This window comes from Myxocyprinus asiaticus, chromosome 21, assembly GCF_019703515.2.
Source record: "Myxocyprinus asiaticus isolate MX2 ecotype Aquarium Trade chromosome 21, UBuf_Myxa_2, whole genome shotgun sequence".
Classification (NCBI taxonomy): domain Eukaryota; kingdom Metazoa; phylum Chordata; class Actinopteri; order Cypriniformes; family Catostomidae; genus Myxocyprinus; species Myxocyprinus asiaticus.
The window spans coordinates 5328497-5356228 of NC_059364.1; the positions used below are offsets into that span (position 1 = coordinate 5328497).

At 36.1% G+C, this 27732-nt stretch overlaps 1 protein-coding gene across 6 annotated transcripts in view; it reads left to right on the forward strand.

The window, feature by feature from the left end:
- Positions 1-24519, forward strand: part of fgfr2 (fibroblast growth factor receptor 2) — a 65956-nt gene extending 41437 nt beyond the window's left edge. For all 6 annotated transcript variants that reach the window (XM_051647845.1, XM_051647844.1, XM_051647841.1 and 3 more), the window contains 7 exons: positions 4725-4835; positions 4975-5165; positions 5406-5528; positions 8131-8201; positions 17352-17489; positions 19965-20070; positions 22724-24519. In XM_051647845.1, the coding sequence (XP_051503805.1) occupies positions 4725-4835; positions 4975-5165; positions 5406-5528; positions 8131-8201; positions 17352-17489; positions 19965-20070; positions 22724-22888 (905 nt within the window). In that variant the 3' untranslated portion in view covers positions 22889-24519. The remainder of the gene's footprint in view (positions 1-4724; positions 4836-4974; positions 5166-5405; positions 5529-8130; positions 8202-17351; positions 17490-19964; positions 20071-22723) is intronic.
- Positions 24520-27732: the final 3213 nt, after the last annotated feature.

Consider the following 27732-nt stretch of genomic DNA (forward strand, 5'->3'; position numbering starts at 1 on the left):
CAATTGATTCTGTATGATTCTGTTTAAAGCCTTTATTACATGTTATTTTAACTTCATTTTGTAGTTCTAGTGAAAAAATACACTACCCATGATCCCGAGGAGAAAAATCCACAATTGCATAAACGAAGCGTGCCAAAAGAGCTCTGCAGCGACCATCCACTCCCATGACACACTGTGAATGATGCAACCGGTCTCCCTACACTTTCAAACTACTGATATATTTGTATATATCTGAATATTTTGCAACGAATTTAAAATGTATTGTTTCTGTACTTATAATCAATAACTTTAAAGGGGACACGACATGACTTCTTTACTATTTAAAAATGTTCCTTAAGGTTCAGTTATAATATCAGTAAAGTTTTTTGCACAAAAATAGTCATATATTTTTAAAACATGATCATTTTTCCAACCTCATTCTGACCCTCTGTCAGAAAATGCTCAGTTTTGGTGCTGCTGCTCCTTTAAGACTTAACAGTAAACGCCCATTTTATGATTGGCTCTCTGTTGGCAAACTGCTCACTGCTACTGAGTGGGATTAAAGGTAAAGTATGCATTGATGCGTTGTTGTGGAGGCTGTCAGATGCAAATGTCTACCACAGTGTGACATCACAATGTGGAGGAAGTAGAGAACGTGTCGTTTTGGCAGCTTGGTTTCAACAAATTCTCTTTTTGCAGTGAGGAGGAAGTTTTGACTTCTGAAACTTACAGTATGTTTTTATAGTACAATGGCCTCTTACATGTCAAAAGATCAAAGAAAATGTGAATCCTCATGTCATGACCCCTTTAAATCAGTAGTTTTATATTTGCTACCATTTTCAATTTGATTACGTTGATTTTCATTTACTTGTTTGCTTCAAATCAAAGTTTATATTGTTTTTCGAAGGATTTTATGAAATCCCTACGGACAAAAATGAATAGGAAAGATACTAACGGAAACCAAAACGGCTGAAAAGTGGGCGGACACTTTTGCGCTCTATATCCTAGCGTCATGGTGACGATTTTTGCATGGGCAAGCACCACTCACATTTCATCAGAAAATTTTGAATTGTGAAGGCATTTTGCCACTCATGGTCCATTTTAATGCTAATTTTAGAAAAACTAAGAAGTAAACCAGACTAGTAAATGTTGTGTTATGATCTCAGAGTGTATTTATTCTGCACTTGTGACTACAGAAGAAAGTGGGATAAGCAGGGTCTGTACTCTAGAGGCCTGTGAGGGGTTATTTGTTGGTGCTGAGAGACTCTGGTAGAGCACGGGTCAAGAGGCCGCATAGCTGACCCTCTGCTCACCAGCTGCACAATTCTCGCTCCTCACCTGCACAAAGACCGACCCTCACGCTGGAAGAAAGAAAGAGAGGAGAGTGGGGGAGGGAGCTTGTGTCTCAGAAAATGTTTTAAAGGAAGGAAAAAGGTCTGGAGGGGGGGCAGGGCTGCTGAGAAGAGACCACGGTAGAAAACACTTGAAACAAGTGCATGTTCACTCTTAGACCTGCTTTAATTACTCATGTAAAGTGGCCCCGAAAAGTATTTAGACACACAAGGAAATAGTTCACCCGAAAATGAGAATTCTGTCATCGTTTATTGGCCTTTATATTGTTCCAAATCTGGATGACATTCTTTCTTCTATGGAACACAAAAGGAGATGTTTTTAAGAATGTTTACATTGATTTTTGGGATGATAATTTATACTGTAAAGCTCCAAAAATGCACCATCAAGTTTTCTAAAGCCATATGCCATACGATTTGTGAGGAACAGACCGAAATTGTCACACATAAATTCTAAACACATTTTTGAAAAAAGTTTTGCTTAAAAAGTCTGCTTGTGCTAGCTTTAAATTCCAGTTTGTTTGCTATTTTGTTGTCTAATGCAATGACATTCATACATTTGTAAGTGTGGCTTGAGTGTCCAATTTCTGTAAAATGCCACACAGAATCTTACAGTTTTTAGAGAAATGGTGTTTTCATGAAAAGTCCTTGAAATGTTCAGGAATCCATTATGGAAGGAAGAGTGCATAGCATTCTTAAGAAAAAAAATGGGATTAAGTAAGATAAGACAGGAATGTTGGTCAGTGGATTGTGTCAGCTTCGCTCGGGTGATCAGCAGGCAGATAATGAAAAGGCGACTGTCTCTGAGGTAATTACTCTAAATGGAAGAAACGATTTTTAATCGTGAGGCAATGAAAAGAGAGCTGTGTGTGTGTTGGCTCTTCAGTGTAACGTGACACCACATGCACAGACAGTTACACTGGGACATGAGCAGGCCAGTCTGATCAATCTACTCACGTAGGGTATGTTTGGAATACTACTCGTACTCTTTTTGCAGTATGCAGTATGCATACTCTGCACATACTTTATACTTTTGCCAAATGCATACATTGCCATTGTATTCCATTTCCAGAAAGATAATAGAACCGGAAGTAATATCAACCAACATCTTTGTATTGATTCATTATTTGGTCAGACTGCAAAAATGTTACACAATATTTGATGCAAAAAAAAATAAAAAAAAATAAATAAAAAACAGAGCTAAATAATTTAATTTATTTCCAATAACAATTGGAAACAATTTGATTATAGTGTAGCATACTACTATTTACAATGTTTATTATTGCATACTGCATAATATTTCAAATGCTATTTAAAAAATAGTGTGCAGTATACAGTATATACTGCATAGTATTTATTAAACAGTACACATACAGTGAGATCATGGGACAACAGTGTAGCATACTACTGTTGCACATACTATTTAAAAAATAGTATGCAGTATATACTGTATAGTATTTGGTAAGCAGAACACATGCAGTGAGAGCTGAGTTCAGAATGGCATACTACCCATACTACTCTTATTACTCTATATGTGTTTATGGTATGTGTAGTATGGTAGTATGCAATTCTGAACTCAGTCCATGTGACAACAGTGTAGCATACTACTAAATGTTTATCATTGCATACTGTATTTTTCACATGCTTTAAAAACAGTATGCATATAGTATATACTGCATAGGAGAGGTCTTCACAGATCCAAAAATTTGTGCCTGAACTCGGAACCGGACCAGTCTATTATTTGAGAGCTTGGACCTATACCCATGCAGAACCGAGAATTGCCGGACCCGAACCGGACCCGTCTATTATTTGAAATCTGGGACCCGGCCGGGATAGACAGACCCGATCGACACTGATTTCACAGCCGATTGCTATTAACAAGTTAATTTACAAGTTGTGAAAACAAAACTTTATGTCTTACCTAATGTAACGTTAGTAGCCTTCTCCCCTGTGCCTGGCCATGACGCATATAATCCATCCTCCTTGCCAAGAAAGTTGGTAAAATACATCCAGATTTTTGGTGATTCCTCTCTTGCTGATTGAAACAGCATAGCTAATCCACTCATTATTTCAGCTTCAAAAGTCCACTTGCTGTCACGGTGACGGATGACAAACGCGACTTGTTTAGAATCAGCTTTGCAGTTTTTTTAAAATCTCGCATGAGATAACTTCGACTGTTTGCCCTTTTGAACTATAATAACGATTGCTCATTCATTGCCATGGCTGCTAACGTTAGCATTGCTAATTTGCTATCGTGTGCCTTAACTCCGCTCTGCCTCTGACGTCACTCAGCTCGTTGTGGCTCCGCTCCATTATTTCTTAGCCCACACTTTCTCATCCTAAATTTACAATGTTGCAAGTTACAACACACACACACACACAGCACCATCATCATCAACGCTGTCTGATCACGGCCGGGTCTTCCCGGATCGACTCGGTTATTACACATAATGTTAAACAGACCTGGGACCCGCAGCGATAGAATGGGCCTGGACCCGGCTGACCGTATAAAACGTGGCTCCGAACCCGTACGGGTCCCAGATCGGGTCTCGGGTCCTCAGGTAAAGGTGGACCCTTGAAGACCTCTGCTGCATAGTATTCACTGAGCAGTACACATGCAGTGAGATCATGTGACAACAGTGTAGCAAAACACTTTTTGAAATGTTTATCATTGCATAAGTGCTTAATGTTTTACTTACTACTTTTTCAAATAATATGTAGTATATAGTGTTTATCATGGTATACTGTATGTTTCCCATACTTTTTTTAAAACAGTATGCAGTATATAGTACATACTGTGTAGTATTCAATAAAAAGTACAGATAGTGAGATCATGTGACAACAGTGTAATATACTACTATTTGAAATGTTTATCATTGCATACTACATTGTTTCACATACTATTTAAAAATAGTATGCAGTATATACTGTGTAGTATCCAGTAAGCAGCACACATGCAGTGAGATTATGACAACAGTGTAGCATACTATTTGAAATGTTTATCACTGCATAACTGCCTAATGTTTCACATACTATTATTTTAAATAGTTTATAGTATATGGTATATAGTGAGATCATAGAATATTTCACATACTATAAAAAAACATATAGTATATACTGCATAGTATTCATTAAGCAGTACATATGCTGTGAGATCATGTAACAACAGTGTAGCATGAAATGTTAATTTCAAAACTGCCTAATGTTTCACATACCGAAAATAGTATGCAGTATATACAGTAGTATGCAGTAAGAAGTACTACAGGATTCTGCACTGAACAAGAAACAGGAGGAGCTAATAGGATTCATTTAGGATCTTTCTAAATTAAGAGGAGATGCATTAAAAACAAGATGTATTTCTATTTGTTCGTTAATTCGTTTGTTTGTTGTTTTTAGATGATGCAACAGAGAAAGACCTTTCTGACCTGGTGTCAGAGATGGAGATGATGAAGATGATTGGTCGGCACAAAAACATCATCAATCTGTTGGGGGCATGCACACAGGACGGTGAGCAAACAATGAATCCATTAATCTCTGAATCAGTCCCTTGATTCATGAATCAGTCCTTGAATCTGTGATTCATATTTGATTTATCAGCTTTAAAAAAAGCAATGTGATCATTGACAACAACTCTTTCCCATTGTAGGTCCGTTATATGTAATAGTGGAATATGCGTCTAAAGGTAACCTTCGAGAGTATCTGAGGGCCCGGCGGCCCCCGGGAATGGAATACTCCTACGATATAGCCCGAGTATCAGATGAACCACTTACCTTCAAAGATCTGGTCTCCTGCACTTACCAAGTAGCGCGTGGCATGGAGTATTTAGCCTCCCAAAAGGTATGTGCATGTATGCACATTTAAATGTTATTTACATTTAACACATAACTATTAAACAAAAATCTAGCAAGTAAACTAGGTAAACACACTCCTTACGCTCTCCTTCCCATCTGGAATGTCAATGAGCCTTATTATACTTTCATACACACCTTTGAATACAAAACATCTGCCCTTCAGTGTATCTTAAAGCACCTAAATGTTTTTGTTATATCTGATGGTCTCTTTCTGTTTCTCCGGCAGTGTATACACAGAGATCTGGCCGCCAGGAATGTTTTGGTCACGGAAAGCAACGTTATGAAGATTGCAGACTTCGGCCTGGCTAGAGATGTGAACAACATAGATTACTATAAAAAGACGACAAACGTAATTTCACTTTTCTTTACCTGTAAACCCATTTCCTATATCAAATCTTGTTTTGGCTTTGTAGGAAAGAAAATACACTATACACTAGCAAATGTAAGGCCGAAACAAATAGACATGGACTTAATGCCACAAAACTTCCAATTTCTATTTCAGTTTCTTTAAGCTTCCTTTGCACATTGACATATTCATCCTTGACTCTTTTCAGCCTGTTGCCATCTCTTTATTTGTTCTTACCTTTTCTCTTTCATTTCTCGCTTTGTTTCTGTGTTTATCTCCACCACGTTCTCTCTCTCTCTTGTCTCTTTCTCTCGCCAGTCTTGGCATGATTTGTGGATTCCCAGGCAGTCGGCGTGTAAAGTGATTTTAGTTCTTTGCTTATTTGGTCCTGCCCTCTTGTTCTCTGATTCCAAAAGCTTGTTGTTCAAGCTCATGAGAAAGAAATGTTAGTGACAAAGCATAGCTTTAACTCTCATTCCCACAATTATACCAGTCTGCACCCCGGCTGAGATGCTTTTTTAGGCTGTAGTTTCCTCTCCATCACTCATTCGAGAGTGTTTGACCTCTGTCTGTGTTCCAATTCATTTCAATATTGATAGTATCGTTACCAATAATACATTTTGGTCCATGTTCGCATAAGTCAACATGAAATCAAAATTGACCCCTTTTACTTTCTTAATACATGTACCTAGTCTTATTATGCACTATTCATCATTCAATTATTTATTTATTTTTTTTATTTTTTTTGGGGGGGGGGGGGATTTTCTCCCCTTTTCTCCCCAATTTGGAATGCCCAATTCCAAATGGAATTCCGAGTCACTATGCCACCACGAGCACTTTGGAAGTCCTCATGGTGGCATAGTGACTCGCCTCAATCCAGGTGGCAGAGGACGAATCTCATTTGCCTCCGCTTCTGAGACTCCAGGGGTGGTGGTCAGCGTCTTTACTTGCTGAGCTACCCAGGACCCCTACAGTTCATCATTCTAAAGAAAAAAATACAATCTTTTTCAACAAAATGCAATAACCTGCTGCTGGGTTGTGATTGTCGTTTTATGTCGACATTTAAAGGAATATTCTGGGTTCAGTACAAGTTAAGTTCAATTGACAGCATTTGTAGCATAATTAATTTAGACTTGTCCCTCTTTTTCTTTAAAAAAAAGCAAAACTCTGGGTTACAGTGAGGCACTTACAATGGAAGTGAATGGGGCCAATCTGTAAATGTAAAAATACACACTGTTTCAAAATTATGGCTCAAGACATAAACAATATGAGTGTTAATGTGATTTTAGTGTGATAAAATCACTTACTAACCTTTTCTGTGTAAAGTTATTTCCCCCCCAATTTTTTTTTTTGCCAGGACCACATAACACCATAAACCCAAAAACCCTAAAACGATGATTTAAACAAAATAAGCTTCTCATTTCTCCCTTTAAAACCCTCTAAAAATTGGTCCCATTGGCTTCCATTGCAAGTGCCTCACTGTAATCTAAATATTTGCTTTTTTTAAAGAAAAGAAGGGAAGAGTCAAAATTATATTTTGTGATATCAACATAATGACGCAAATGCTGTCGATTGAACTTAACTTGTATTGAACCCGGAACATTCCTCAATGGTTCTGATACTCATTGATTTATCTCATTGTATCAACTGAGTCATCTCAATGAATCATTGGTTTCAATATGAGATAGTTTTCCAAATCTCAAATCGACAAAAAAAACTGGACCTAAGCACAACTCAATATTTTGTTTGGATGTATTGATTAACCCTGTTGGAACTTCGGAGGGTGGTAGCTGGTTTGTTTTTAGAATGATTTCTAGCTGGCCTAAACTCGTCATAAATGGTCATTAGCTGGTCCAAGCTAGTCTAGATGGTTGATCAGCTGATGGACCTGGTTTCAGCCTGGTGGGCATTCTTGGTCAAGCAGGTTAGAGCTGGTTGACCACTTTGGATGAGCAAAAGACCAGCTATTATGCTCCAAAAACCAGCTTTTCCACTAATGACCTGGTTTTCCAGCAGGGAAATGCAAACTAGTTTGTATGTTAAAACGACCATCTTTCCAAACTTATATTCAGCAGTAACATTTTAGTTTTGAATAATTCTTAATTTCTTATCAAGGTCACCAAGGTCTGTCTATAAACCGTTTAACATAGTTTGACAAGAATAGAGAGTCATGACTTAGAGATAATGATGACTGATTAATAGCTTGGGTTAGATTCAATTACTTCAGTACAGCTCGGTCTAAATAAAACCGCTGTTAGATACTTCTTTCGAATCTAAACCAAGCCAGAAGATTGTGAGCCTCTAGCCCTTCAGATTGGATTAAACCCAATATCTGCCTCTCAAGATGCTATTGACTGTTGCATCTTCTCCACTAGCTTCAATTTATAAATGAGTTATGACCCCTTAGGGAACTTAGAGGTCAGGGATACGTCCCACCAGGACTTGCAAAAGAATTTAATTTGCAGTCATTATTGGTGTGCTGCTCTGAGCCTAATGAAATTCCAAGCTAACAAGGGTCTCACACAGATGAAGATGTGTAAGTGTCATAGCGTTTAGATGTTGGGGGTCGACCAATTTTGACCTTTTCTCATTTCAATGTCTGTAGGGTCGTCTTCCCGTGAAGTGGATGGCTCCAGAGGCGCTGTTCGACAGAGTTTATACGCACCAGAGCGATGTGTAAGTCAGCGATTTCCTTTTTGTTTGTTTGGTTGGTTTTTATTCTCTTAAAGCTGAAGGATGTAATTTCTGTGACACTTGTGGCATGAAACAGAATTGCAAAAATAAACAATGTTTTCAAAACAGCTTTCCGAATACGCCCCTTGTCTGCAGTTGTTCAAACAGTGAGATTGTCCCGCCCCTAAGCGGTCTAAGCGGGTCGCTCAAAACAAACAGAGGAATTTGAAAGTGCCACAAAGACACAGTGTTTACAGTTTCCGTGAAAATTAACTGATGCATGGCTTACTTATGGTTGCCTCTGTATATGAAGGTTGGATAGAAGAAAGTATGCGCAAAATCAAAATATCACAGAAATAGTTGCAAATAAAGCAGTGTTTCCAACCCAAAAAACTCACTTCTGGAATATATATATATATATATATATATATATATATATATATATATATATATATATATATATATATATTTCTGTATAAATTCTATAGGAATATATTTTGTTAATGTGTTTCCATCGTAGTTTATGCGCATGTCTTCTTATCGAATTAAAAATGTATCCACTTTTTTAATTATTTATATATATATTATATATTATTATGATACATTTATTTTCATGTTATTAAGCAAGCGTTTTTTATGTGCATTTTGGCGATTTTATTCCTATCTTGGTGTTTCCATCTAGCAATTTGATGCGATAGCCCAAATTCTGCATAAAAATTTGTGGATGGAAACCCAGCTGATGTCTGTTCAGTATTTAACAACATGGCAAGGGCATTGTTTCTCTTTTGATAAGGGTGTTGTTAGCCAATTATAAATGAGGTAGTATACATAAATACGTTTTAAAGGTGCAGTAGCATGAAAGCCTGTTTAATTCTAAGGAACAGACAGAGGGAGGAAAATGCTCATGATGTAAAACTAAATTATGCAAGAAAGCTTGAAACCTTTATTTGTTTAATTATAAATAAAATGCAACAAAAGGTTAAAGTATGGCCCCTTTAAGCAGAAACAAAAACACTCAGTCAGTGACCCTTGAATTAGAAACTTAAAGAGAAGTAACCATTGCTTATTATTTTTCATTTTCGAACTGTGGAAGAACTTATGGATAAATTATGTTTTGAAAATGATACTGCTATTGCAGTTAGGGCTGTTCCTTTTTGCAAAGAGAGAAAAGGGACTGAGAAAAGGGAGTGTTTTTAGTGTTTTTAGAGAGAACCGGAAAACAGTTTACTGTTATTACAGTCATTGTACTGTGGTAGAACGTAAGTCTTTCAAGAATGAAGAGGAACTGCTGGCAGGTGAGTACAGGCTACAAGAGGAATTTATTCCTGTTTGAAAAAAAACATGGAGCAAGAGTGATGGAAAGTTGAGGAAGTGTTTTTGTCAGGCAGAGAAAGCAGAAGGACTGTTCACGGCCAGCGCTACGCCCAAAAGCGAGAGATTTCACGCTCGACTTGCAGCCAGTGCCATGTTACTAATCTGCGCGGCTTCAAAGTGCTTCAGACAGGCCAGACTCTCACCTCCCAGAGACCCGGACGGAAGTGCCCTCGAACTTCCCCTCCCAAACACTCTTTCTCTTCCCCGCCTCTTTGTTTTTTTTGTTTTTTTGAACACTTGAAAGTCTCTTCTCTTTCTTTTACCTTCTATAGGGTGAAATAATCCTTCCTTTTTGCAGTTTGTGTTCGCGTTTATCCTCTAGTGTATGCTTGTTTCCTTTTGCTTAAGGTTACATGTATTTTGTCCCCAAAGAAGATGAAACAAACTGAAAGTTAAGCTTTGTTCCGTATTGGATATTTCATGCAACCTTCTCGGGATGTTTTGAAGTTTTTGTTGCATGATCAGACTGCAGTGTGTGTGTGTTTTTGTGTAATCGCATACAGGTCATTAGCTTTTGTCATGTGTGTCAGCTCTTTGTGTGGTCTGTGCAGTTAAATCTAATCAATATAAAAGGGACCCTTGTTGATGGCAAACGCTTAAATCTTTTGTCGCAGGTTCAATGCTAATTATGCATCATCAGTCACTTAGTTCTCTGATTGGCTAAAAGACAAACACGATCCATATATGACATCATATTAAATGAATACATAAATTATGATGCAGTTGGCACGTTTTGACAAACAGGATCCCTGGGGAGCAGCATGTAACCTGCGGAGCTTGCATAAATAGAACTATAGATGTGTATGTGTGAGGGGATTTTGTGTTTTAGAATAAAGAATGGCTGATTTTATGGTTAAGATTCATCCACAGCATGCAAGTTCAGCTTTTTTAGATTGAAGAAAAGGTGTCATCCACATTTAACTTATAAAAATTGGCCCCACTTTTGCCTTTATTTGAACTAGTTACTTTGCATTTTAGTAAATCTCACAAAACCTGTCAAAATGATGACCAGGTCATACTCACCCCAAAATCCTAAATTATATTTTGTTATATGGTCCTAAAAATAGGCTTCAGTTTCTTTAAGATATTTTGCATTGTGACACTATTTTCATCACTATTTTAATGAGAATTTTTTTTTAATCCAAAATAAATTAATAAAAATTGTAATAGATTTAAATTGACAGATATTGTATACATCATGAAAATACATGTATTAACTGTAAATTTATACAGAATTATATAAAAAAAAGAAAATTGATAATTTTTTCAAAATCTAATAATTAAAAAATTACATTGAATTATTTAAAAAATATATATAATTGTAAAATTCATTTATTTAAAGTAATTAAAAACATACTGTTTGACAATAATGTTACAAGACAAAAAACTTTATTTCTTCAATAGGCTTCAATTTCTTAACATTAAATTTTCTTATTTTTTCCTTTTGATTTTGGGGTCAAATGTGACCTTTTTGTTTTCATGACATTCACCTATTTATTGACAGCTAGCAACTAAGTGCTAATTGTGACACTATTTACATGATGATTTCACTCTTATTATTCAATACTACTGAATATTTTCATGAGTAACCGCCTCCTCCCCCCAAAGAGGAAAAATATTGTTCTAATTATTATAATGCAAAAAAAAAAAAAAAACATAAATAAAAAGATGTATTATTTAAATGGTAAAATATATTTACATCATTGAAGTATTTGTAGTAACTCTGCTAATCTATGCTGAATTATTTTTTTAAATATTAAAAAAATAATAAATGTAAAAAATAATTCAAAAATAAATGTAATCATTGAAAACATATCATATTTCATTTACATTTATTCATTTGGCAGACGCTTTTATCCAAAGCGACTTACAAAAGAGGAAAACAAAAGCATCATCTTAAGGAGACAGTGGTATGAAAAGTGTCGTACTACAAAGTTTCATTAGCATCAGAATAGTATTCAAAACAGATTAAAGTGCAACAAGATTTTTATTTTATTTTATTTCTTTTAATTAATGACTGGTTATTAATAATATAGTAATATAATATTAAAAATAATAAAAAAGTAAAAGTATTTTTTATTTACTGCATAACAGTAATGAGAATCTATTGAGAACTGGCATGGGAATAATTGGAATTATAATAAATGCAAAAGTGAAACGTACATGTTACGTGAGGTGTAATGTAATGAATAAAATGTCTTTAATTGTCATGACAATAATGTTACAAGGCAAAAATATTGCTTTGAAAAATGGCTTCAATAGACTTACATTTCTTAACAATATAATAAAAATATAGGAGTCAAAAGTAAGATCTAGTATATAGCCACAGACTAGACTACCGCATGACAGTCTGTATTTCCACACATACAGGCTATTGCATTCGAGTGTGAGGATTCAAGAGGGCATTGCGATGACCCTTGGGTCTTTTTTCAACCTGTGAGTGAGTAATTGTTCGTGGGGAGGTTAGCTGTGTTTACACAGACACACTGAATAGAGATGATGAATTTGGCAAACATTTAAGATGAGATACAGCACCAGATAATGAACAGACAAGGTAACTGGTTATGTAAACAAGTGCATGGACGGGTAACCACAGGAGTAAACAGTCTTTTTGCTTTGCTTTGTGTGTTACGGCCACTGTGGGTCACCAGCAAAGGTTTGTGTGTGTGCACATTGGAAAATTGTATTGCTCAGATTTTGCACATTTATAGCTCAGAAGACTTAACAGAGCTCTCAGTTATGCTTCTTTTAAAGGTGAAGTGTGTAACATTTTCGATGTTTCTAAAGTGCATTGTCGTTTAATGCATCATTGGTGATTTCAAATGGTTGTTTATTGCAATTGTGAAATTTTTTCATTAACTCGGCTTTAACAAAGGTTTAGGCAGATGATAAGGATTTCTGGCTCTGCATCACCATTTGAATATTTTGGGTAGCTATTACCATACAAATAACGAGTCAGTGGTCACAAACCCTCTGTGGAAACTCTTATCATCGAACTGTGTTTTATTTTTCCCTTCTTGTTGATGAAACAACACAGAATTGGCATGTGTTGAAAAATCATTCCCCGCTACAATCTTCAAACCCTCCCTCAGCCCTCAGGACGTGTGTATCCTGTGGGTCACACTAATGTTTGTTTTGGCTGGACAATATGTGTCATTGTGGTCTTCCATGGAGGACAAAGGCCAGCTTTGAGTTTAGAGGTATTTCAGCAGTGTCCACATAGTCAAGCGCTCACAGAAAGACAACACTGAGAGCCCTACAGTTAATGCACTGTTAGTGCTACTATACATGGATCTAAATAATACAAATTTGATTTTTGGAAGGCTTAATTTCACAGCATTCCTCATCCAGATTTTGCAGATAGTGAAGTGATGGTACATGGCAAAGGCTGAAATTTGTTGCTCCCTTTGATAATAGTTGTGCATGCTAATAATGTGCACACTAATGTTAAAGACACATGAAATTGCTTGACGTGAAGTTTTCTTAGCTAAGAGGCTTTAGATAATCCTTGAGAAAAAGTAGTTCACTTAAGCATACTTTTAAAAAAGAGTACTTATTATGAAAATAATACACTTTTAAAGTATAAAATTAAATGTGAACTAAATGTATTATATATATATATATATATTTATTGCAACTTCATTGTATTTAAGTAATATTTAATTAGTGTTTAAATGTTAAATGCGACAAAGTGCTTTTTGACCCACTTCATTTGAACTTAAGTAATGCTAAGTATGTAATTTTGTAACGCATCTTAAAATGCACTTGAAATATATTTTAAGTATAATGTTGGATGTACTTTGTTGCAGCTTATAATCAGTGGACCCACTTTATTTTTGGTGTCTTTAACTACAATGTACAAGTTGAAGTCAGAAGTTTACATACACTTAGGTTGAAGTCATTAAAACTCATTTTTTAACCACTCCACAGACTTCATATTAGCAAACTATAGTTTTAGCAAGTCGTTTAGGACATCTACATTGTGCATGACATAAGTAATTTTTCTAACAATTGTTTACAGACAGATTGCTTCACTTTTAATTGAGTGGGTCAGAAGTTTACATACACTAAGTTAACTGTGCCTTTAAGCAGCTTGGAAAATTCCAGAAAATGGTGTCAAACCTTTAGGCAATTAGCCAGTTAGCTTCTGTAAGGCTAATTGGCTAATTGGAGTCAATTGGAGGTGTACCTGTGGATGTTTTTTAAGGCCTACCTTCAAACGCAGTGCCTCTTTGCTTGACATCATGGGAAAATCAAAAGAAATCAGCCAAGACCTCAGAAAAAAAAAAAATGTGGACCAACACAAATCTGATTCATCCTTGGGAGCAATTTCCAAATGCCTGAAGGTACCATGTTCATCTGTACAAACAATAGTACGCAAGTATAAACACCATGGGACCACGCAGCCACCATACCACTCAGGAAGAAGATGCATTCTGTCTCCAAGAGATGAACGTAGTTTGGTGCGAAAAGTGCAAATCAATCCCAGAACAACAGCAAAGGACCTTGTGAAGATGCTGGAGGAAACAGGTAGACAAGTATCTATATCCACAGTAAAACAAGTCCTATATCAGCATAACCTGATAGGCTGCTCAGCAAGGAAGAAGCCAATGCTCCAAAACTGCCATAAAAAAGCCAGACTACAGTTTGCAAGTGCACATGGGGACAAAGATCTTACTTTTTGGAGAAATTTCCTCTGGTCTGATGAAACAAAAATTTAACTGTTTGGCCATAATGACCATTGTTATGTTTGGAGGGAAATGGGTGAGGCTTGCAAGCCAAAGAACACCATCCCAACCATGAAGCATGGGGGTGGGAGGATCATGTTGTGGGGGTGCTTTGATGCAGGAGGGACTGGTGCACTTCACAAAATAGATGGCATCATGAGGAAGGAAATTTATGTGGATATATTAAAGCAATATCTCAAGACACAAATGGGTCTTGCAAATGGACAATGACCCCAGGCATACCTCCAAAATGGCTGAAGGACAACAAAGTCAAGGTATTGAAGTGGCCATCACAAAGCCGTGACCTCAATCTGATAGAAAATATGTGGGAAGAACTGAAAAAGTGTGTGCGATCAAGGAGGCCTTCAAACCTGACTCAGTTACACCAGTTCTGTCTGGAGGAATGGGCCAAAATTCCAGCAACTAATTGTGAGAAGCTTGTGGAAGGCTACACAAAACGTTTGACCCAAGTTAAACAATTTAAAGGCAATGCTCCCAAATACTAACTTCTAACCCACTGGGAATGTGAGGAAAGAAATAAAAGCTGTAATAAATCATTATCTCTACTATTATTCTGACATTTCACATTCTTAAAATAAAGTAGTGATCCTAACTGACCTAAGACAGTGAAGATTTTCTGCAATTAAATGTCAGGAATTGTGAAAAACTGAGTTTAAATGTATTTGGCTAAGGTGTACGTATGTAAACTTCTGACTTCAACTGTACTAATTATTTGCATACATGTTGTTGCATTGTACTTACATTTAAAGGACCGGCATAATTCTAAACCTAATCCTACCCCAACCCTTACCCTTACCCTAAACCCTACCCCTAAACCTAACGGACCTCAACCTCAGTAGCAGCAAATGTGAAACTTGAGAGAATTTTGCTGAACAACATGTTTTTAAACAATAAGTGCATTTTATGTATGTAATTTAATGTTAGTAAATAGTAGTGAAATACACTTAAGAGAGCATGTGAGCAGAGCAGAGCGAGAGCGGAGCATGGAGCGGAGAGGTGATAATTCCACCTGAGCGGAGAGTGCCTTTTTGAAGATTCCACTCCACCAGCTCAGGCCGCTCAGTGCCGCTCACTCAACCCAGAATGCACATTGTGATATTCTAGTTTGGGAATCTGCAAAATAAGCAATAGGCCTGAGGTTATGGAGCTCAAACATTGTTTTAGTGAAGTTGCAAACCTTATACATAAATGCAAAGTACAAATCAAAGCTAAGGAGGAGGAAGGAGAAGAAATCGAAAGGGAGTGGAAAAACTGTGAGAGTTAGCAAAGATTCACTTTTGAATCTAAAGAAAGCACGAGGATATTTTATGCGAACATGGTAGCGCAGCAAAAGGTGAGCTAGTAGGCTACACTACTATTTGATAATAAATTAATAGATAAGTAGTAAGGTATCTTGTTTTGCAATCATGTCAGTGCAGCTGCCAGCTAGATGCAAGCCTGTTTCTGTGGGGGTGTGAACGTTAGAGCACCCTCGATTAAATATGTAAGCTAATGATACTGTACATTGGCAAAGCATATTTCCTTGAATCCTGGCGAACACACACACAAAATCCCTGCATCAAAACTGATAAACATGTATGATCTTGCAGATCAGTGTGTCCTAATTTGCAGGCAGAGAATTCTGCTTTCATGCCTTCATTGTACAATTGAGCATTTGATTGGTAAAGATTTCCGCTCTTACATAGAGAATTTCATGGCGGAATTATCTCACTTAATCGACCACCTGTTGCTTTCGTTGCTCCGGGATAAAGTGGCACATAACTGCTGGTCAGTTTCCCAAAGCCAAATCCACACCTTAACGATTAGTGAAATGTAAAAAAAAAAAAAACACTGACACTAGATTAGTGTTTGCGGATAACTTCTTCCGTCATCACTTGCTGCATTCATGCGCAGAGAAATAAGCCATAAATGACTATAGCCTACATGAGAAAAAAAAAAAAAAACTTTTTTTTAAACTTACAAATATTTTTTATTTGTTTTGGGATCATTAAACATGATTTCATATATATATATTGGCCAAAATCTCACTATGCAGGATGAATATTTTTTATTTGTTAAATCCATGGTTAAACGCTGCTGTACATATAAAGAGCGCATGCACAACATATGATCTTTTGACACATATAAAGTCCAGATTCACTTTATGCTGCTTTAAAAATATCAAGGAAAACAAAGTGGGCACATGGTATCTACTAATATAATAATTATTATATATTTAACCACAGTCCTTTAGATTGCATACAATTCCTACATATAAAATTGAAGGGAATATTAATCAAGCAACAACACTGATAAAGAGATAAAAAATGCACTGCTCTTTTCTGGATAACTTAATAAGCTTTAAAACTGAACATAAAATTAGAATGAGAAATTGCTCATTTTAATTTACAGACCCAAATCTGATAGCATAAAATCAGTAACCTATTAATGTATCAAATCTACAGTAGCCTAATAATTATTCTGTGGAGACAACTGAAGAACAGTTATGAATTTCACTTTTACCTGTAATATTTACCTGTAATAATGAAAACATGTACCAGTCCATGTTTTCAGTATTGCCATAAACGACTTGAAAACATTTTAAAGTTGAAAAGATTGTAGTTTTCTGGGTGACTGGGTCGGTTGTGTCACTCAGATCCAGTTTAAACTGAAAAGTGCGAATTTGCACGTATGCGAGTTTCCGCGCCACCGCACATATGTTTTATAACTTGTAGAGGCATGTTTGATGACTTGTTTAAAGTAAATAATGGTGAATTTTTTTATGGCTTTATTTGAAGATGTTCAATGGCATATTTGCTAACAGAGAAATGTTTGACTGATTAAATATTATAGCGTAGGTCTGGTAGACCCGATTATCTAACAGCCATTGTAAACCAGTACAAAATATACAGCAAGGTTTTTAATTTCCATTAAATAGTGCGCCATCAGACTGAATGTTTTTACAGTCAAAACATTGATTGAAAGTGTAACCTGAACCACATAATGAAAGTGTTTGGTGTGATCTGTTTATTGTACTTTTTGCACTCTTCAGCTGGTCGTTTGGGGTTCTCATGTGGGAGATCTTCACGCTCGGTGGTTCTCCGTATCCAGGAATACCAGTAGAGGAGCTCTTTAAACTACTAAAAGAGGGTCATCGCATGGACAAGCCAGCCAACTGCACCAACGAATTGTAAGTCTCAAGTTTCAAACCTGTCTGTATAATGGTCGCTGGTAAGATTGTGTTTGTAATGGCAGTCTTACCTGGCAGCTAATTTCTGAAATTGAAAATTGACATTTCGAAAAGGGGAAGAGTAATTTATATTTGTGAGGAAAGCTCCTGACTGGACTATTCAGTAATATTCACCAGGAAAACACTACCTGATTGGTCATAGAAACAGCACCCCAACCCTAAACCTACCCCTAAAAAATTATGCAGCCCTTTACTCATAAATATGAGCCCTAATATAATTTATTTAGTAAAATCTGCTATCTGGCTAGTAAAAAATTGTTCAGATTAAAATTCTGTTTGTGATTTAGCTTGTCAGTGCAACAGTTAAGAACTCTGTGGATACGAATGAAACCATTCTTTGATGAAAATATTGGAATATAATACACTTTATAATAAAAGTTTAAATGTTACATCTGTGGGGTGTCATTTATAATGTAAACCTTTAAACTAAAACTCAAAGGTCTCACTAACTTTTGTCTGAGCTTCAGATACGCTCAAATATCAGAAGTTGCATGCTTAAAACACAATGTATTTTAAAACTTGATTGAACCCCCCCCCACTATTTTGTCTCTTTTGGCTTTTCATAGTCGACCCACATTGATCGACACTTTTGAAGCCAATTTTTTATTGTTCGGGTGTTTTAAGTTAGTATAGAAGATAGCAGGCTGAAAATAGACTTAAATAGGTGCTTACGAGAAAAAAATTATTGCTAAATTATAGGCGCATTCGCAAGTGCTATTGCATGAACCAATAAGACAGTGCGTGGGTATTGAACTGAGTTAGTATTTGGTATTATTGATACTGTCTAGTAAGACTGGTATCATTCATTTATACAGTATATATATATATTACTTAATATTAAAAATATGTTTATATTTAGTAGAGGTCGACCGATATATCAGTTTTACCGATATATCGGTACCGATAGTTGCTTTTTCTAACTATTGGTGATCTGTAAACATCTATGCCGATAGTTGCAGATAGTTTTTTTTAAAATTACGATTCCTCTTTCGCCAGCCCCGTAGAGCTCTACAGTCTAACAGCGGCCTCTAGAGGTGAAATAAAAACAGTCACAGTGAGGAGGGGGTCAGATTTTCTTATTTAAATGAGCACTTTGAAGAGGTTTTGTTGTTCAGTAGATAGGAGAAATCATAATGTTTATGTTCACTTTGATTTTGACTGATGTTGTGCTGACAGAAAAGGACACAAGTCTGTTTTTAGATAATACTGGTTTATTGAAATACCAGCCAGTTATGACAAATGATCTACTGTTGATGAATTACTGCTCATACAGTATTTATTAGCCCATATGACAATGTTTACTTTATAGTGTTTATATTGAAATACACTCTTACAATCATCTACAATGCTTATTTTGTTTCCCTTATGTGTTTGTGTGAGTTGGGAGGACAGATATTTCAAAATAAGAGTCCCCGGTGTATTTTGGGCTTGTTCATAAATGTCCCACGTTATGCACCAAATTGAACTTTTTTTTGGTTTGTATTGAGATTTTGGTTGCACAGTAATCTGCATCTTGGATTTTACTCATTTTGGACTCTTTTTGCTTGCCTCTATGTACAGATTTGTAAAAAAAAATTAACATTCAATTAATCGATTTTAAAAACTATCTGCTGACTAATCAGTTATCGGCCTTTGCCACCAGCTTAGTCAAGTGGCAAAATTCTTAGGCAAAATTCACTATCAGTCGACCTCTTATATTTAGTCTCAAACTGATAATGAAGCACTGGTGCTTTTGACATCACAAAAGATGATAAGCTCTGTTAGCCTACCCCTAGTGCCACCCATGAGCTAGCGTCCCAGTAACTGTTTTTTATTTTGGCCACCAACTTTCTGTGCAAGCTTTACATATTGTTAAATAAATTATTTGGGATTTGGAATTCGTTGTGCAATTTCAAAAGACATGTCAAGAAAACATGAAGCAATTTTTCCTCTTACGTATGAACATTTCTGTTAAAAATTCAGAACAATCAAATCATAATATAGTAGAATATAGGCCCTTGCAACTATGGAAACTGCACAAATGTGAGTTCACTTAATACATCTTGTGCTCGAAAATTCATGATATTATTTAAAAAATATATATTGAAAGAACTTTACAGTGGAGCAGTAACTGGGTGCAAATTTTGCTATGGAGCGAACCTGAGGCGGGTTTATCTCAACAGTGGGAAGGGAGCGTGCAAGGAAAAGCAAATGGAAAACCCTGGGTGGGTGTGGAGTTGGAGCGGAGTGATTCCAGAATGCTTTTTTGGGGGGAAATCGCTATCGCGCCACTACATTCATTGACTGTGTCTGATTACACAAATAGTTGCAACACTTGATTTCTGAAACACTGATTTCTGATCAAATAAATGATGTCACATGCTTAGTTTGATCCTGGCATTATCTCCTTTTTCTTTGTCTTGTCCGCTATCTCAGGTATATGATGATGAAGGACTGCTGGCATGCAATCTCCTCTCACAGACCCACATTCAAACAGCTGGTAGAGGACCTGGACCGCATTCTCACTTTGGCAACCAATGAGGTGAGAGATTTTACACATAAACAAACCCACCCACATGCACTCATTCAATCTGTTCTTTCAGCGTAAACAGACTCAAAACCATTAACACTTCTTCTATAGTTCTGGGATTTATCAAACTTCTGCCATCACTTTCGCCATTTGTGAGGGAAAGGAAATCAGCAGATGGTTTTAATGGCCAACGTATAGGTTAAGAGTTACACGTGCTTGATTTCATCCAGGCTTCCTTTTTTTTTTTTTTTTTTTTTTTTGAGCGCGACTCTTGTGCTAGCGTTGCTCAGTGATTAGATGAATCCCTCCGTTGCAATGCCACAATATTCTTTCCATTCCCTGGCTGTCATACACTATATCCTTGTGGCAGACTGAGGGATAGGGAGGGATGGAAATCTGTCAGGACTTGTCAGAGGGGGGATTGAGCCGTGGAAGTGAGATGACGCCAAAAGCCCCCTTCTCACTCTTCGTTTTGAACTTTCAAATGTAATAAAGCGCCTCTGCTTTCTTTCCCCCCCCCCATCTTACACTGCTCACAGATGTGAAGATCTTTAGTAATGTGAGCTGCCTTGTGTTGAGCAGTGAGAGTTCAAGCCAACGCTCATTTTCAGCAACCCAAAACCATCCTCTTCCTCTCCAAGTCAAATATTTTAGTACCAGCCACAAAGCGTAAAAGGCTCCAAGGAACAATGGACAACAATTTCCTTCTGTAATTTTTTTGTGGTATACGCTGTATATGCATTGGATGTTTATAAATACGTACTTCTAAAATATATATGTCTTCGAGGGTGGTCCTCTTTGTTTCTGATGTGTGCTTGCTTCAGTGAAATTCAATAACCAAATATTGGTCAAACATTATGTTGTAAAGTACTATGGAATCTAAAGCGGTGGTTTCCAGTGTGGCTAAACTCTGAGTTGTCTTGATGTTGAACTCAGTTTATTTTGTAGGAAAACAGCAAGTAGTTTGGTGCTAGTGAAAAGTTTCCTGTGGCTTCACAGCTACATGATTTATTAAGTAATTTTTTGAGTTATAAATGCTGTATTTTCTATGTCATTTTGTAGATGAAAGTTCACTTACTGAGTACTTTATTAGGAATACTAATGTCCTAAAAAAGTTCCCGACATGGTCTTCTGCTGTTGTAGCCCATCTACCTCAAGGTTCGATATGTTGTGCATTCTGAAAATAGAAAGCAAGCAATCGATAAAATGCGAAATAAGTTGTGCTATTGATTTTCTTTCAGCTAGTAGGGACAAAAACTAAGGGCAGAAACTTTCTCTGTGCAAGTACGGAAATGCAGACGTGAATTCTCGGACAACGAACTGCAAGTGTGCAATGTCAAATACTTAAAAGTGCATTTTTGCGTTCGCTAAAATCTTTGGAGGTACGTGAATGAGAAAGAAAAGTTAGCCTATCCTGGAATGTGTTTCAGTCACAATGCACATTCTGCAGTGTAAAGATCAGAAGCATGTCCGTTGATATTGCAACTGAAATATTTCCAAATGAACTGATATTGAATCCAATCAAAATTGGAATCTAATTGAATCAAATTAAATTGGGAAATCAATGCCAATACCCAGCCCTACAAATATTAGTTGATGTTGATTTAATTTATTAATTTATTGGCAACAGCCTACAGTATCTCATTTTTCAAATTGAATTAATTGATTCAATTGATGTATTTCACATAAAAGGACGACAAAGAGTTTATAAGGTTAGAACAAAATATGCCCCTTGAAATCAGTAATGGGGCAAATATTGCCCTCTAATGGAAAAGTTCATTTCTGACCCTGGTAGTAGCAATTTGTTTTTGCCGGAAACCATGTTTGGATATAATTAATCATGGTTTTACTATTGTAATATTGTTGTAACCATGATTGTAGTAACTGCATTGCATTTTGGCTAAAAACCATGATTACTTCAACATTACTATAAGCCTAGTAAAACCATGATGATAGTAATACTTGTTTTCCTTTTGTTTGGCAGAAACCAAGGTTTTACTATATTGTGGTAACCATGATAAATTTTGTGGTTATTATGGTTTTACTACAAATACTATAGATACTGTAGTAAAGCCATGGTACATTTTCATAAGTGTTAAGCATACAGTAACCATAGCTGAACTGTGGTATTTGTAGTAAAACCATAGCAACCACAAAGATATGAATAGTATTACCATAGGTTTTTATTTATTTATTTATTATTTTTTTTTTTTTCTGTATTATTACTATGGTTTTACTACAAACACCATAATTGCACCAAAACTACTATATTAAAACCATGGTAAATTTAGGGGTAACTATGGTTTTACTACAAATACCATAGTTCAACAATGGTTACTGTATTAAAACCATGGTTAATTTATTGCGAGGGAACCCAAAAATTATTACGGAATGCAAAAATATTACGAGGGGACACAAAACGAATTGCAAGGTAACGTAATTACCCTCCTTGTCCTCTAAAGGGCTCCGTAAGGGCAAATAATTGCATTGAGTTTGTTTCAGGCATAAGATTTACATGGAAGAGATTTATCAATTGATGTTTTATGGTGACAAGGTCACATGACATAGCGTTTGTTTTGGTGTTGCTTTCAAAGATGTTTGTATGTCTCTTCATGTATATGTAATAATGCATATACTGATAGTTCATCTTTCTCTATATCAATAGGAGTATCTGGACCTGTGTGCCCCAGTAGATCAGTATTCGCCCAGCTTCCCTGATACACGCAGCTCCTGCTCCTCCGGAGACGACTCAGTCTTCTCCCACGACCCTTTAGCGGACGAACCCTGTCTCCCCAAGTACCAGCACATCAACGGAGGAATAAAAACATGAGCTGCCCTCCTCCCTCATTAATCTTCTCCAAACCCACCACATCCAAGCTACACCTTCAGTTCTCAAAGAGTGAGAGACTTAACCCACAATTCCCTTTACCTACCCAAAACCGTATGCTGCCTCTAGATTCCTCAAGAAGCTCCAGCTGAACTTTCGGAGCATACCGAGGGAGGCCATCAGTGCTGCTTTCCGAATAACAAACTGAAGTGTGTCAAGTGCCGGTGCCTTTTTTGTGGAAACACACACTTAAACACACAAAAACACGTGATAAAGCTCTTAAGAAGAGGACAGGACTGAAGTTTAGTCACTGAATGACTAGCTATTCCCAAGGGCCCACCTCTTGTTTATTTTGAAGATTTTTTTTTTTCCATTTATGTTGGAATTCTGTTGCATTCTTGCCACCATTCTGATCTGTTTCTTGGCATTCCATGAGTCTGTGTTCCCAAGAGAAATGACATGGAACATGTGCAGAACTCTTAAGAGAATGAAAACGACAAAATGAGAAAGTAGGAAACAGTACAGTAAGGAAACGTTCAACTAACGCAAGACGAACTAGAAGAAAACATAACACGGCCTCTGGTTGATTTTTTTTTATTTTAGCATTTTGTTTTATGCTCCGTTTTTACCTTGATAACACAGTTATCGTACAAAAACCCATGCAGTTATTCTTGGTAAAAATAATAATAATACATGGTATATAGTGCTGGGTATATTTGTAAATATATTCAAATATGTAAAAATATATATTATATATTTACAATGAATTATTTTTTGTATGGACTTCCGAACAATTCCTCTCTATTCCCCCTTTTAGATGTTTCTATGACATTCCCAGACATACATTTACACACAAACACACATATACAGTATACAGCAGCACTCAAAATTAACTATTGTCTGGGAGTGTGGTGCAGGAGATTGTGCAGATGTTCTATTCATATTGAGCCATGGTGCTCAGGTGGGTGCCGCTGGTTCGAATCCAGGCACAGGAAATCTCCAGTTCTGAAGGACAAAGTTTAATGTCGAGTCCTGCAACTCTCACTTGCTGACACAGTCAAGTATTGGCTTTCAGGGAAAGAGATAGCTTGTTAATTTATTGACTTATGTTAAAAAAGAAATCAAAAGAATGAAAAGATCAAAATAATAAAGAGATAATAATATTAATGATGACAGTAGAAACAATAATGATTCATAATGTTTATTTTGTAATTTAAAATGACATTTCAATGAGGCAATGGTACAAATAATTATTTGTAGCTGGTATTGAAAGATCTGAATTTCGTACCTTTTTTTTATATATATATATGAATGTGAATGGTAAGTTGAAATGCAAAAATAACATACATTTTATAGACAGCTAATCCCTTTTCTATAGTAGACAATGTTGTTTTTATCTGGCTATTTTACTCGCACAGAAGTTTGCATATGAATTTGACAAATACTGGTGGAAAAAGGTTGCAGTATTTTTTTGCAGTTATACCCACATCCACTCAATCCATTCATTAGTTCAAAGTATTAAGACTTTCCAATGTTTATTTTCTTCTGGACAAATAAGATGAGACTGTTCTCATCAAGTGTTCCTGACAGATTTGTAAAATTAAAGATAAAAAATTAAATGTGTGTTTTGTGTTTCTCGGTTTGTATTTCTATTCAAATTCAAAAGTATTCGAAACTCATGTGGGTCACAATGTCTTATTTTAATGCTGATATTAATAGAGATTAAAATGCTGATTTTTAATGCAATTTAATGTTAGCATAATAAATATTTTTTTATTTTACCCAATACTTACTCAAAATTCATTAAACATATTTGAAAATAGAAAACAGGCATTAACTCTTGACAAGGCTGTCGGTAGATTCAAAATGACAAATGTAGAATGCTTAACTAATTGTTCAAGCTCTGTACAGCATCTGTCTTTTTGTCGATTACCACAGAGCTTTTTAATAACTTTTATTTATGTTTTTAATATTTTTTTTCAGAGATTATATCTTGAATTAAAAAAAAAAAAAAAAAAATGTTTAGGCTCAAATAGTTTTTTTTTCTTTTCTTTTTTGAATCATATATATATATATATATATATATATATATATATATATATATATATATATATATATATATAACAACATTTTATGGCTTATGCTTAAAACAAGAAAAATGCAGTGGGATCAGAAAAATAAACAATTTAAGATGAAAATAAGGCTTAGAATCTTTCGCCATTTTGCTTCTCAAGTAAATTTATTTTGTAAAAATGGTTAAATATTTTTACTTGAAGATAAGACAAAAATTAATTATGATTAATATGTTTTATTTAATTTTTTTACAGTATAGCTGGAAGTTTAAGACACTAAAAAGCCACTCAGAGCAATGGCACCAATCGAGTGATTCTCACAAAACCTGTCAAGAAAATGTCCTGGTCCTATTTTACTTTAAAATCAAAAGAAACTAACAACAAAATGTAACAAGACATTTTATTAGTGCTGTCAGTCGATACTTTTTTTTTTAAAATCACAATTAATCGCATAATTTTTTGTAGTTAATTGCGATTAATCACAGATTTTAAAAGTGCTGAAATTTGACACAATATATACTTCTTGTCAAAATATTTTTATTTCCATCTTAGCAAAGAAAACAAAACAACGTAACAATATAATGCTTTATTAACATTTTCCAAACAAAGCCTTCCACAATATAAAGACAATGCACTAAATATCACCAATTCAAGTAACATTAAACATTTCTTAAAGTCTAGGTGGGAGTTTGACTAATTGAAAAAACTAGTCCCCACATAGGTTGCATATTCATTGCAATTGGCATTAAATCCCTCAAACTGTCATCCTCCACAATATTAATCTGCCGGTAGACTGGGTAATCTATCCACTTTGTTTCAGCAATCGTGAAGCTGCGTTCATGATTCACATCAGAGCGGCAACAGCAGCGTTGTGTGTCGCTTTGAAAAGCGCTGGCAAACAAAAACATTTCATTCTGCGTTTTGGTGAGTTACGATTTGACGTGCTTCTGTGGTAATGAAAACGTGCCTAACATGCTTCTGAAAAATACTTGATTTCTATTACAAGTCCCATCTGGGCTTGTTTGTACATCAAATAGTGTTAAGAGATCCTTTCTCTATCGTTTTATCACTGACAGGGAATGTGTTGCTAAGTGCCCTGAAAATTACTATAGGCTTCATTGTCTTTATGGAAAATAAAATGTATTTGTTTGTATGTGTGTGTATTTGGGTTTAGATATGACCAGGACATTTTCATGAGAGGTTTCGTGACAATTGCCTACTCAGGTGTGTCCACTCACATCCTCAGAAAAAGAGGAGAGCATAATTTTCTACTCATCTGAAAATGAAGACATATGGTGGCTGAAATCTGAAGATAAAAGCAGGATTTTCAGTGACAGAAGAATTCAGACCCTATTACAGGTCTCAACCAGCATTATCCCTTCAATGAGAGCCTGAGATTAGCATCTGTCACATAAACTTATACAGCTAAGAGTTGTGTTGAAATATGTGAGAGGGGCCCATCAGAAAGCTGGCTTAGAGCATGCACTACCATCACTAACTCAAACTACTCATACTTGTACCCTCCATCTGTCAGAGGGGTCAGGGTGTTTGCAAAAGGCACGGTCCTCTGGAATGTCAACATAAACTGGGTGTGAGAGGGCGAGACAGTCCCTGCCAGACCCACACTCACAGATAAGACTCAGTGATGGAGGACGGGACTCTGAGTTAATAAGTAACGTAAGCCACATTGAGCAGGGCGCCTCAGTTTTTCGTACATTTGCACTTAGCTGGTGAATTTATGCAATGAGTGTGTTTAAATGCACGTTTTTACACTGATTATGCTTAATAAGCCATCAAATGTGTGTGGTCATGTAAACGCATTAAACAGCATGCAAGGTCATAAATGGCTCAAGAATAAACCGATCGACATGGGTAGTTACACTGAATTCGTGTTGCATGTAAACACCTTTACTGTTCTTACCAGCTTATCCAATGTAAGAGTTGTGCTCATGTCGCTTCTTAGTTTGACGTCAAAAGCAGAGAATAATGTGATTATTTCAAATGTCATGTAAACGTGGATATCTTTACAGCATTTGTGGCATACTGTCATTACCACAAAAATTATTTCGACTTGCACCTCCTTTTCGAATGGAGCCAATCGGTTTAAATCAACCTAGTCTCGTAGAATGAATGTTACTATAACTACATTTTTGCAAACTGATTTTTATGTTCCGAATTCTATGTTTTGCTGCAGTTTCCTGAGAAGGATATAGCTGCAGACAGTGCTCCAAAAAGGGCACAGCACAGACATAGGGAGCCCCTATACATATATACACATAACCCTTTCCCTAACCCTAACTGAGAGAGGATGTGACGGCCCCTTTTGGAGTTGGCGCAACCCCCTTTTCTATTCAAAGAAAAAAGAATAAATACTTTATGTTTGGTCAGGATTTGACGCACTAAATGACGGCTACAAGAACACATCATACATAATATACTAGATATCAGCAGCGGGCCGTGCATTTTAAGTCTAGGCCATCAGTGCAATTCATGCCATTAAGAAAACACAGTTTCACAATGAATAAGATGCCATATGCCTATCATACATTATGAGTTGAGAATTTCTGCACGAGCCTACAAGTTGTAATTCTGACTTCAAGATGCATTCCATTCCACAGTTGAAATTGAATGCAGCACAACTTTTCAAAGCTTGATCCGACACTGAATGCTCAAGCAACCTAATTTACACTTAGAAAACTCCTGATGTTACTATAACAATGCAAAAAGCACTTACCAATTTACTTGAAGTGAAAATCAGCCCTCATTTCCTGTTTA